This window comes from Tetrao urogallus, assembly GCF_951394365.1.
Source record: "Tetrao urogallus genome assembly, chromosome: 19".
NCBI classification, from domain to species: domain Eukaryota; kingdom Metazoa; phylum Chordata; class Aves; order Galliformes; family Phasianidae; genus Tetrao; species Tetrao urogallus.
The window spans coordinates 5,074,531-5,087,854 of record NC_136832.1 but is presented as its reverse complement, the minus strand read 5'-3'; the positions used below and the strand labels follow the sequence as shown (position 1 = coordinate 5,087,854).

Below are 13,324 nucleotides of genomic sequence, written 5' to 3'. Positions count from 1 at the left end.
CTGAATCAGACTAGCAGCATAAAAGCAATACATCTTCACACATAGCAGGACCTTCTTTCAGGCCCAGCAATATGCTCTAGTTGTGATCTTTTGGAATTCAACAGTAAGATTTCCACTGTGGCAATGCCAGCTGCTGTACCTTTAGGATGGAGTTGTCCTGTCGTGTGTTCTTAGTATCGTATCCTTCCAGCAAGCAGCAACGAACAGTGGATCCAGAGCCTGCAAATTCTGCCAGATTTAGATCAGCAAAGCCCAGCTGCCATCAAGAAAAGGGAAAGAGGAGAGAACAAAAAAAGTAAGAAAATCAAATCACTCAATAAAGGAGATGCACAGACTAAAGGAAGATAGCACCTCCGGGAGTCAGAGCAGAAACACAAGCCAGTGCACACAGAGATGTGGTTGTGGAGAGCATTTACACCTGAGAACGGGAGGGGACACATTCCCCATCCCCAGCTGGGTGACTCAGAGGGACATCAGCTCTGTGCAAGGAAGGAAACAGAGCAGTGATGCTGGCCAGGACAGTGTTAATCGGCCTGTAGCCATTGCATAACCAAGGACGTGGATGGCACTAGGTCAACGATGTGGAAAAAACAGAATCACACATACGCAAACATAATAAGGTACTCTTTGTATTGGGCCATGCCAGAATGCAGTGGAGCATGTGAACCAGGAGATGAAAGGATATTGTTACAGAGGAAAGTTGACGCTGTCCTGAAATACAAAACAGAGCCTTGCAGCACAGCAAGCTGGAAGTCAAGAGCCACGCAGTGATACATGAGCTTCATTGCTACAGATGTGGCTGGGAAACTCCTGCACCACAGCTTCCTCAACATCTCTAGGATTTAACTAGCAAGTAGCACACTTGACAGTAAGAAGAGAAGAGAGAGTTAGCTGTGAGCTCTGTAAACATTCTATAGAAAGCAGAAAACAAACACGAAAGGTGACAGGAAGTTAAAGATTACAGGTAAATTCAAAGAGGGCATTTGATGTCTCTAGAGTACAAACACAAGGAAGAAGAATAGCTTTGCTTATCTGCTCTAACTCCTACTGTAGGAATACAGTGCTTTCCCAAAAGTAAGTTACAGCTTCCTTCAAACTCAACAGAAGTCAGTCATGCCTCATCTAATCTAACCAGAAGTGATGTTGTAACCCACATTTGGCCAAACAGAAAGTCTGCATCACTTCAGCATACAGATCAGCTGCCACAAGAACAAGGAGAGAAGGTGGAAAAGCAGAAGCTCAGACCTAGCTATTATTCTATGCATTAAGTACATTCCTCCTGTCCTGGTGGTGACAACCTGGATGATACAACTCAACTGTGAGCCTCAAACTGTAACTCCATGCTAAAGAAATGTGGTGATCCCACCTGTGGAAGCTGATGGGAGTTACAGCACAAACCACAGCCACTGCTGTGTGACCTCTGGCTCCCATTGTTCCAAATCAAAAGTTTAAGCTGCAGCCTAAACATGCCTGCACAAGAAGTATGATTCAAGGGATGACAGCAACAAGATTAAGATACCTGCTTTGCTTCCTTCATCTCACTCTGAAAAGGGAACAAGTGCTGATGGCAAAGAAAAAAAAAAGGGGGTGGGATAGAACAGGAACCTTTCTGCTCCAAAAGAAAGAAAAAAAAAGAAAAAACTAACTGCACTCCCTTCTTAAGGATTCCCTTAACTCAAATGTTTCTCTAGTCCCTGCTGTACATCTTTTCTCCTTATCTTCTTATCAAGGGCTATGTTTCTTGCTGAATATTCAGCAATTAAAAAAATCCCAAACCAGTGACTTTCTAATCTTTCAGAGATGAACTGGTGAGGAGAAAGCCACACACTGAGCTGCAGCGCATCAGAATTGGAGGACAGAAGAGGTTCTTCTGGTGTGTCTGCATTGTACAGCATGGCACAGGGGTGGCCATGATCCCCATTCCTCCACTGAAAGGCATTAACAGAGTGCCAGGAGCCTCCCAGAGACCAACACCAGAGCAGTGTGGGAGACCCACAGTGTGCGCCGAGGTCAGACGCTCTCCTCAGGAAGCAGACTCCCAGTATATAGAGGAAGGATCCCTTAGCAAGAGGATGTTTTCAGAAGTAACCTTTCCTAATAGCTTCCTCAGTTTTCCAGCCAGCTGATGGTGTTTCTTCCAGCTTGGGAAAGAGTTTCCGCTTTATCAGTCCTTCCTGTTAGTTTCCACTCTATAACCCCTGACACTGAAGTGACAACAACGTCAAACCAAAAGGTGCACCAGGCTATGGAAACTCTGTCTTGAGCACAAACAGCTTCAGTGCCGTTAGCCCTGCTGAAGTGGGAGCAGGTAAACGTGGGCACTTCTCTCCAACTCATCTGCAGCCCCTGGACAGGCAGTTCCTCAGAACAGAGGAATAACTGCCCCCTCAATGCGAATGTAGTGGAAGAGAAACTGATGCCCCAGAGTCACTGTCTTCATTAGCCACAAAAAAGGAACAGTACGGATAGCGACATTATCCTCTGTGACACTGCAGTGTTAAGGTGTGAGTGCAGCCTTCCACTCAAAGCCTGGTACATCCATGGCCCCAGGAAGGATTAGAACAAATTCTTACACAGCTGTGTGCGACCCAAACATCTGTTTATTAGAAACTAGCACCAGTGACTCATTCTCAAACATGGATTCGGGCTCTGTGTGAACTCTGCTTTTAAGCCAACATTGTCTCTTGTTCCAGCACAAAGAGAAGGGGGTGGCATCCAGCCCATTGTCTCTCCTACAGCCTGAGCAAGAAAATGAGGAGGATAGGGGTGGAACAGAACATTAAAATAATGTTCACTTCTTGCCCCAGTGTCTCCTGCACCCCGGGAAGGAAGTGATTTCTGCTGTAGGTTTTTGCCTGTGCTCACAATGCAATGAAGTGCCCACCCCAGCCATAACTGGTTACTGTGCTTGGGAGAACAGAACTTAGTCTGTATTTCTTCATTAGCAAGACACTGCCAGAAGCCAGAGAGTTCACATCTGACTCAGAACTTCCCCAAAGTTTGAGGACACGCACAACATCTTCCCAACCCCCCTCCCAAATCCACATCCAGTACAATCTGGATCCCATCCCCGCCAGTAAGTTTTTTTGGAAAATCACTTAACTCATGCCTAAACTAAGAACCAATGACTGTTTCTCCAGACTGCTTCATGCAGCATCCACGCTACTTTCTGACTGTTCAGCCACGGGTTTACACTGGCTGTACAGCACTAGGAGCACACAACGCAGTCACCACTCTGTCACATTTGCCCTTTCTTTGCTCTTACCTTGGAGTAGGTTTTTCCGCCCTTCAGCTCCTATAATGGGAGACAAAACAAACAGGAAAAGCAGCTATTACATGTGCTGGGGAAACAGGGGGAAAGTCATTACTCAACCCTGGAATTTGCTGTAAGGATTTCACAAACTTCTGTCTCTCAAGGGTACCAACACCCTGCTCTCTGTTAAGTACCCTGGCTGGGAAAGAGGCTCCGTGCAGTTTGTCCTAACCCAAACAATCCTTCCTCCCACCACAGTAAACCATCACCATCCTCCTTGCTGCCAAAAAAAAAAGCAGCTGGGAAGCAACACCAAAATAGAGGTGGTACCTGCTGGAAGCAGGAGCTGGTGCCTACCTTACGGACAGATACTCGGCAGATGCAGGGGTCCAGGAGCCCTGTGGCTGGGTTGGCACTCATTTTACACACAAAGGTAAATTTCTTTTTCCAGCGGACACAATTTTCCTGGACTTCTTCTCTGTGAGAATACAAAGAAAAATAAAACACAGTTTTCAAATGAAAGTACAGAGCCAAATCAATCCCAGTTATTAAGAATCTTTGTTATTGACTGGCAAAATTGTCTGCAAAGATCTTCTACCAGGTAACTCAATCCATGCCACCTGAAACTGCAACAAAGAGTGTAACCTTAGCACCAACCAATTGCACCAGCCAATGCAGATCAAATCCATCTAGGTTACAGGGCAGACTAATCATATCTCACCAACATTTGCCTTAAGCTCTCTCCCAAGCTCTTCTCTGTTTCCTGCTTTGCTGGTTTAGTTCATTCACTATCCAACCCAGACAGACCCAACCTTTATAACTGAACTGGGCTGAAGGTCTGTAAGCTTGTCTTCCTATACATCACCTTTGAACAGCTTTCTGTGCAGTAAAATTGCACTCTTTCCTGCACAGCTTTTCTCTCCCATCCTGCCTCATAAGCCAGGACTAAGTCCATGAGAACAGTTGGCCTGATGGAGGACAAAAACACAGGTGGAAACACTCTCAGGTGCATGCAGACAGGACCGTGCCAAGCACTTGCAGTATGTTTCACACAAAGGTTGTGGATGTCACTGCAACAAGAACAGTCCCAGCAGACAGAGCAATCCTCCTCACCCAGCTCTCCCCATCCTGCCCCAGTCACTGGGTGAGTTGGGAGGCTGTGACTCAGGCATGCACCAGAGCCACGAGAGGAATACGAGGAGGAAGAAGAGGCCCTCAGAGCACATGAAATGCTTCAGGTACAGACTGGATTTCTGCAAAGCTCTCAAAGAAGGCTGAAATTCACCTCCTAAAGAATGTGGGTTCCAAGGAGCACAAAAGGAGGTGCGGGGAGCCTTCTGCAAGGCCCTGGGCAGCGAGTGATCCTCAGCACCAAGTGATCTCCTTACAGCTCAGGCCTTGGTCTTGGGCCAATTAAGGGAAGGCAGGCACTGCTGAACGCTGTGAGTTAGCAAGTCTGCATAGAACTCTTATCTCTTCTCTCAGCACAGGACAAAAGGGGCAAGGGCACAAAATAAACTGTTTGCTTTGGCAGTGAGAGAAAAGCTTCCTGCGGTCTGACCCAGGCACAGTGTAGGTTCGAGATATTGGGGGAAAAGGGAAGAAATCAATCCTGATATTGACTCGACTCCTCCTGAGAAGGAAGGAGCAGAAGTCAGCCCAACAGAACCCTTGCACAACCCTGACACAAAGCCATGGGCTGGGGCCTGAACTTGCAGGCCTCCCCAGTCCCCAGCTATCCTGATAGACTTCAACGTGCTGGCTGGAGCCAAGAGCAGAGCCCAGAGAAGGGGTAGGTGATAAACTAAAATCTGTAATCCCCCGTAAGGCAGAGGGCTGATCATCCTTCATTAAAAGGTGGGAAAACAGAAGACAGCAGCTCCTTCAAGGCAGCAAACTTAAAACTCCCATCTGGAAATGGAAGCCATTGAAATGTTAGGCATTGAAGTGCTGAAAATACCTTTGGATTTGGGATTTATTGAAGATGAGATCTGGTTCTCACTGCTCCACTCAAGTCATTCCAACTCCTCCAGGCAGGAGAAGATAGATTCCCAGAGGGATAAAAATGGCTTTGCCTATTCATTTAGCCAGCCATATTAGTTGAGTTAAATTTCATAACTGAGGTGCCTTGAAACTGACACAGCGGGAGGTATATCAAATGATCTAAAGGAAGGAAAATTCAGGTACGGACAAAAAGAAAAAAGGATTAAAGTGAACAGAAAAATGCTTGTAAACACAGGTGCCTCAGAAACGCGAGGGATGTGCACAGGATGCAAGAGACACTAATCATTCCAGCAGCACCGGTCTCCTGTCCTTTGCAAAGGAGCCACTGGTTCCTTTACAGCAAGGCCAGTGCTCTCTTTGCTAACGACACCAGAGCTTCAAACCAAAGCTCAGAAGGCAGCTTTGCACCTGATGGGTTCAGCAGTGCTGCTGCAGGCCCCACTCACCAGCATGGGCTGGAGCTTTGGCTGCGTGCACAAGTCTTACTTGTGATCCCCTCCTGTATTACAGTGCAGCGATGATGAAGCGTCTGCTGGATGCTGCTAAATCCAACTGACGCTAGTTATTTCCAAATGTGGCAGAAAGTACTGATTACTGATAAAAGAGCTCCTTCATAACTAACTTGCTGTTAGCATAAGAAACACTTTGTTGCTTGTGAAGGAGATTTGCTGTGAAGGAGATTTGCTGGCCTCCCAAACTTGCTGTAGATAGCACTCAGCTCAAGCCATTGGCAGCACGGGGTGAGGCACGCAGCATGCAGACAGCCCCAGCCTGCAAACGCTCAGCAACAACTTCCAACATTTTTTCTTTCAAGAGTGGCTTTTCTGGGTGGGGGCTGGGGTTGTACGATCAGACAAGGGAGCAGCATTGTTTCGAGTCACACTGTAAGAAATTAGTTCCACATTTCCAAAAGACAGCGTGTAGTGAAGCGGTGGGCTCTGCCTAGCCACCTCCATCAAGTTATCGTGAGGATGGTAATTAGGGAGCGCTAAAATAGGAAGAAAGTGGACTCAGATGAGAAGCATTTAGCTTCAGAATATTCTCTGATGTACAATTAGCATCCGTCAGACAGGAATCAAAACAACGCCCAAAGCACCCACAGAGGTGTTTCCTTCCAGCATAATCACACAGCACCTAAAAGCAAACCCTGAAACTAACAGCTGAAAACCAAAAGGGCTCAATTTAAAATTTTGCTCTGTATTTGAAGCATCAGAAATAGACCAAACCAATGCTGGGTACTGGGTGTCAATTCAGCAGGACTTCTGAAGTTTTATTTAAATAATAAAAAAAACAACCAACAAAAACTGTCCTATTTTACAGCAAAGCCCTCATGAGGCCACATCCCCTCCAGGCTCAGCTTCGCCCTCTTCTACCTCAAGGCTTATTCAAAGCTATATAATTACTCTCCCAGACCTAAATATACCAGCAGAGAACAAACCAACATGAGCCTACAGCAGCTTTTGGGACGAGCAGTGTCCCAAAGGCAATGATGTGGGGCATTTGGGCTCCTGGCCCACGTCAGCCCGGTGCCAAGCAGTGGGACAGCCCTTACCAGGCAAGGTGCAGACCAAGGATGATCCACCACAGCACATCTGAGCCAAACTCACGGCAGTGATGCACAGCTGTAACCCACTGCACTGCCTACTGTTACATCCCAGTGTAGAACTAACAGTGCTTGGTGAAAGCCACAACGCCTCTTGGGGCCCAGATCTCACACAGCCCCACTGCAGCTCTGAGACAGGCAGAAGAAAGCGCTAGGAACAGATTTTATGGACGAGATGTTTACCAACTGTGATTTCAGTGCCGCAGAGAGAGCAGCGCTGCTGCAGAAAGCCACAGCGCTAACTGCGAGTCAGCTACAACAAGCACACAAGGCAGTGCTCCTAGAAAAGGCCACGTATGAGAGCCATGCTACTTCAGACTAACATGAGTCCTGCCCCACCAGACACCACAACAGGAATTAGAACTTCTATTTACAGCCTCGAAGCAGAGCTGTGCCCAGCTGGGTACAGCGTCTCAAACACAGCCTGAGGAATTAATTTTGCCTTGCTGAATTGTTTAGAAATGCAGATGTATCACCCTTACTTTACAGCAGTCGTTGTATGTAAGATAGCCAGAAGTACAAAACGCTACGGAAGGGCTACAGGCTTACTGGGAAGGCAAAGACAACACAAAATAGCTTTTGAAACACCAAACATTTCAGTAGAGCAACGCGTGTCAGTTTGATGTTTCTTACATGGGAGCAGATGTGGGAAAACCTCAAGCTAAACGAGACAGCACACAGATAAGCATACACAAAGAGCTTCTTATTCAGCTCCCCTCCTCCTCATTTGCACAAAGGCTAGGGCAAGCTCTCTTGCTGCTGCCCAGCCCACACACCCCCAGTCCTGCATCAGATCCCTCAGGCAGAACAAATCCCCTGCCCTGCTCCCAGCAGACAGTGCTCGGCTCCCCCGGCTGGTTCACCACCTCCTACAGCAGCGTAGCATCACTGATCTCACATCTCCATCTGATAAGGCACAGAAAGACAGTGCCATCGTGAAGAGGCCACCAAGCCTCAGCTTAGACTCCTTTGAAGGGCAGCCGATTGAAAATTCTGAAGAGGCTCTGATGGCCCAGCAGTGGGTCTCCTGGGGAGGAGGGCAGCGTGGGCACAAAGACATGCCCACAGTTACTAAAGAAAGTAAAAAAAATAACTTCTTTCAACAGACTGCATCTGAAGGGCGATGCCATACATCTCCTCCAGCATTTCTTTCCACGCGGACCTTGGCTCCTCTCAGCTGCAGGGACACATCATTAAGGCTGCCTAATCTATTCCCCAGCACTCTTGAAAGAAGAATTAGAGCAGGATTGCTGACAGCCCCTTAGCTCAGAAAGCCTGGAACAGTCCTGTGTTACACTCTGGAGAAGACAGCTTCTATTTTAACCAGGTCATCTAGTGCAAAGCTGTAAGGAAAGAGACACCTTCTGTACGGCCTAGCACAAACACCTGACAAATCCTTTCTGTACCAGCATTCACAGTGCTGCACTCCCTGCACACCAGCATTTACACCATCTTATAAACATGGCAAGTCCTGCTGCAAACAGAAGGCCTAATCAGTGCCCATAAAGCACAGACAGTATAAAGGTAGGTGAAAATGCATGCAATAGAAAGTGAGCCTTTATCTAGCCATTAGCTGGCTTAGACTTAGAATCCAAATGCCATGTCCCCAAATAACAGGCTTAGGACAGAGAACTTCACTGCAGCACAGATGTTATTAAAAAACCCGTATCTCCAAGGCTTTGCCACTCAGATGCCTTGCAAGGAAAAGGAAAGAAGCAGCAGCCAGCAGGACTAGCAAACAGAACGCTGAGCACTCGTGTGGGAACCTGCCACATTCACAAGGACCAAGGGCTGCTGCCCTTCTACCTGCTGCCAGGCCAAATGCAGGTGGGAAGCAAAGCAGTCTGCTGAGTGTAAGGAATTTCAGTTAGAATATCTGGTGCAGGATTGGTGATAGACCACATTCCTTGGGGAACACCGTACAGGGTTGTAAAAACAACAATAAAGCAGCTGGAGACGGAATACAACAAAATCCCACAGTGTGACCTGGAGGGGAAGAAGTGCTTTATGGAAATTTATTTACATGGAGGGACTTCAGGATTTTTTGACCAAAATGAACAGAAAGGACAGCAAGCAGCTCTCAACAATAAAGTGACTCTGTTGCGACTGGGCTTACATCACTGACCAAAACAACAGCCAACCCAAATAGCTGGATGCCTCCCCTGCTGCAAACAACCCTGTATTCTCCAGCTGACAAGTGGTGCTTGTTGCATGGTCGACATTAGCAGTTATGATGGAAAAATGGCTCAGAGAGAAATGATGCAGACCGTGTTAGTAAGAGAACTAAGCAAGTCTTTGTCATTGGAAACAAGTCTTATTTGGATGTTTCACTGCAAGTGTTTCAAAAAAGGGTTCAGTACTGAGGTCATCACATCCACCAAGTGCTCGTAAAATTAACTTCTGAATCCCCAGCAAAGACATTTCAGTGCACTGTGGTAGGGAAGGACCCTACCCGCAGTCCCAGTGATTGATGTAGCCCTTCATTACAGCAGAGGGGAGATTTGTGCTCTCTAAATGTCAAACTTGAGCACCAACACCATTAGAATGAATTATTCACACGTCCCAGAGAAAAACGCAGGAGAAAACAAAAAACAGTAATTGTACAGGAGAAAACATTTAATGGAAGTGACTTCAGCCACAGCTGAGAAATGAAGGCAAGAGACTCCAAAGCTGCCCCACTGCAGGGCAGGACAGCTTCACACCCATGAGAGGTAGGCAAGGGAAGAGCCAGAGCAAAACCGAGCTGAGGAGGGAAGCGTGACAAAGTTAATGTGAAATAATAACAGGACGCCAAGCTCTCCATAAAAATAAGCTGGTATCTAGTAGGCAAGTGATTGACTTCTTATGGCTTTAACCTTATTCCCAGAAGAAGCCCATTTCCGAAGACACACAGCTTCTGAACTGCATTACAGCTCCCTCGAAAGCAGTGATCAATCTCAATAAAGATCCATCAGTGTGAGGCAGGGAACAGGAATACCTCCTGGAGATCAGGGGAGCAGTCAATCACAGGAGAAAACCCTCCAGCATCAGCACTCCTGGTTGTACGTTAACAGCTTCTTTGGAAGGTTATGCTCAGATTCCATGCACCCAGACCTCTCCTCCGAACACAGGGGATGTAATAGAGATACTAGTAGAAAAATAGAAGCGATGAAAAAATAGCACAACTGCACAAGTTGCATAACAAAATAAAAATTGTGCCAAATGAGAAGAAAATCACAGGACAATGAACCTGTAAGACTTAAGCTATAGAACAAGTCCGATGACTTTTGGAAGGGCAAGTAAGGGTGGAGCATGGAGAAGGCAAGAAGAAATATTCTAACAGGCTCAGCTATAGAGCAGCAAAGGATGGACACACGCACAGCCAGTCTGCTTTGAGGTCTTCACATATTTTGTCATCTTGAAGCAGAGAAGCTGGACATCAGGAAAACAAGGACGAGAATGGCCTGTAATGGTAAATATCATGCAACACATCTCTTCTGTTGCAGACTGTGCTGCTGACAGACCAACCCAGAGCAGGACATCCGAGGACTTCTTGCCACATCTCCTCAGCACAAGTTCTCTCTGGGCAGAGGCCAGGGGCGCGTGCCAGGAGCAAACACATCACAAGCAAAGGACCAAGCTTTAAGTGTAAAGAAAGGAATAACTGGATGGATGACTCAGTTACTGAAATACGAGTCTGTAATAATGTGTGTATCGAACACCAAAAGATGCTTTTGCTTTTTTTGAGCTCTGATCATGCACTGAGTCACCACCCCAACTCCTACTTCTATTGTTCTGACAGGCTGCATTGGAGCTGGATCAGCCAAGGAAGCATCACATGCCAGACTGCCAAGCTTTCTTCTTGCAGGCAAATTCACAAATATTTCAATAGCAGAAAAAGCCAGAACGGGTCAGCGATGCCGGTTTCCCTTGGCCTGCCCAGCTCAGCCACGAGCTGTGACACTCACTGACAGCTCTGTGATGAGCCACCACCGCTCAGTGCTGCAGCAGTCTGGGCTGCTTTGCAGCTCACATCCAGCACGCTCTGAGGACTCCGTCTGACTCTGGGCTAAAACATCTTTCAGATCTGAGTTTTCCCAACTACAGCCACTGCACAAGTGCAGCGCGCTCTGTGTGAAGTGAGAAGGGAACAGCCCAGCTGAGAACTGCTTCTGAGCTCCCACCTGCGATCCCAGCCAAGTCAGAGGGCTACAGGGGCTGAGCAACCCAAGCTGGAAGCTCCATGGCACTGGGGGGACGTTGGCACCGAGGGAGCGGGCTCAGGATCACGAAGTGCACCATGCAGTAAGAACACCAAACGAAGATCAGAAGAAAAAAGAAAGCCTCCCGACCCTCCCAGCACCCATTTGCCCTTTGGACAAATTACAACTGTAATTTCCCTTGCAGTTCTGACAGATAAAGGAACCAAAGCTTCAGAGAAAACCCTGGATCCATTCTGTACAGATGCTTATAAAGCAAAGGTCGATTAATTCATCCCATCTCAGAGAGAGTTTCAGTAACACTGCGGCTTGGAAAGTCTTTTTGCTTGTGGCAGACTGTAGATACGAAATGAAGATTCACTGATTATCTACTGCTGATATATTTATAAACTTTCTCCATCCCCTAAGTGTTAGCTGTCATTCTGAGACATTCCAGACTTGCCTTTTGCTGCCTAAATTTAAACTCCCAGCAAAGACAGACAGCAACATAAAACTCAGCAAGGAAAACTGAAAGTGCCTTTACTGTGCACGGTACAAGAGATGGCTACAACTCCATGCTCCACTTGCAAACATGATGCTCTTTTAAGGAAAAAAGCTATCCTTCAAAAGAACAGCAAAAAACTCATAAGCACACTAAGATGAAAAATCAAGACATGGCTCAACCCAATATTTCAGGACTCTGCTGGGGCAGTAAGTCTGGAAAATGAGGATGCTGAACAGAATGAACACAAGACTAGGAACAAAGTTCCTGATGCAGTGACATGTACTGAGATGAATCTCTTTGCCTCCAAGGCAGATTTGTAGCACATAACAAAGCTAGAATAGTGAAGTGACATTTTTGGCTAATATCAGCACCTTTCAACCAAGAGTATTTGCCAACATAGTTGTACTAGGGAAGTCTTTATAGTGTAAATTAACCTGCACAGGAAGCCAAGTTCATTTCTGGGATAATTTCATTAACACCGTGTGATGTAACATCACTGCAACTAGGCTCAGGTATGCTGAAGAGCTCTTCACTAAAGAAGCTGCCTGAAGTCAACCCCAGTGCTAAAAGTAGGATCAGTTACCCAAGAGGGAACACCCTCCTGTGCCCAGACATGTTTTTCTGAGTCACTCCTATATGCTGCACATTTAGTGAAAACCAATAGAAGTCCCTTTATATATTAAGACCAGCTTTTTCATCCCACCATGAATAGAAATGTTTTATGATGGCTTGCTTATAAAGGCATTATTCAGCATTACAAACCAGGTCACTGGTTTTAAGGACGAGGTACAAACGCGTTCTCTCTGAACTCACACACCTATCAATATCAATATTGCTGTTAATCTGCAGAAAGGCCACTCAGTAGAAGGCTGCAAATTACAGATGGCTGCTGAGCAGAGCCTGCTGCAGCCCTGGCTCATCATCTAAGTAGCAACAGGCTGGGATTCTTGATATTGCCTTCCTCCTTCCTACCTCTCCCTCTCACCTTGACCCTGGAGAGCCAGACCACCATCGTGCTGCTTCAATATGCAAAGCTGGCAGAAAATGACTACCTGCCTTTTGGTTAGATTTTCTGTCAGTTTTACACTAAGTAATGAAGTCAGAGGAGCAACAGCCAGCATGAGAGGAGAGAAGCAGGGACACACATGCAGCTGGCAGCTTTTATTTCTCTAGATCCACAGCTCCAGATAATGTGATTCTAATGTCAGAAAGCCCAATACCTGGTGACGTAAGTAGCACCCCACTGACTGCATCCCAACCAAAGAGAGGTAATTACGTAAATTACATCTTGGGTAGGAGCAGAAGGCAGGAAAACGCTTTGCTTTGTGACAGCAGTTTGTGCTGGTTATGCCACTGGAAAGCATCAGAATGGGCTCCTGCTGCCTGGCTGCCAGGAGTGGGGCTGGGAGGATCACAGCACATTCACCTCCCCTGCGGCTCACACCATCGGCTGCATTCAGATGCACATCCTTGATTTCCCACTAGTGAGAACAACCATTGGAGATGAGCATGAATCACTTCTGGAGGGAAGACAACATGCAGATTTGTTTTGAAAGAACAGTCACGCTTGGATGGAATGCAGGAAAAGCCACTGCTGTAAAACTACATCAGAAACCAACCTTAAAGAGAACAGTGCCCAAGCAGATCATGATCAGCCAGCCCTAATACAGAGGCTATAAGGTATTCAGCAAAGCAGGAAGGCAGCAAACAAAAAAATAGGAAATACACTCCTCCACAGCACAGCATTTCCTTGTGGCAATGAGCACTGAGGGCTACTTGAA

The 13,324-nt window shown here is 46.7% G+C and overlaps 1 protein-coding gene across 1 annotated transcript in view; it reads right to left on the bottom strand.

The window, feature by feature from the left end:
- The window catches only part of EEIG1 (estrogen-induced osteoclastogenesis regulator 1), a gene marked incomplete at both ends in the record, with an annotated part of 28,801 nt that overhangs the window by 6,931 nt on the left and 8,546 nt on the right, over window positions 1-13,324 (bottom strand). The window contains 3 exons of the mRNA XM_079544596.1: window positions 140-256; window positions 3,266-3,295; window positions 3,611-3,731. Of these exons, the coding sequence (XP_079400722.1) occupies window positions 140-256; window positions 3,266-3,295; window positions 3,611-3,731 (268 nt within the window). The remainder of the gene's footprint in view (window positions 1-139; window positions 257-3,265; window positions 3,296-3,610; window positions 3,732-13,324) is intronic.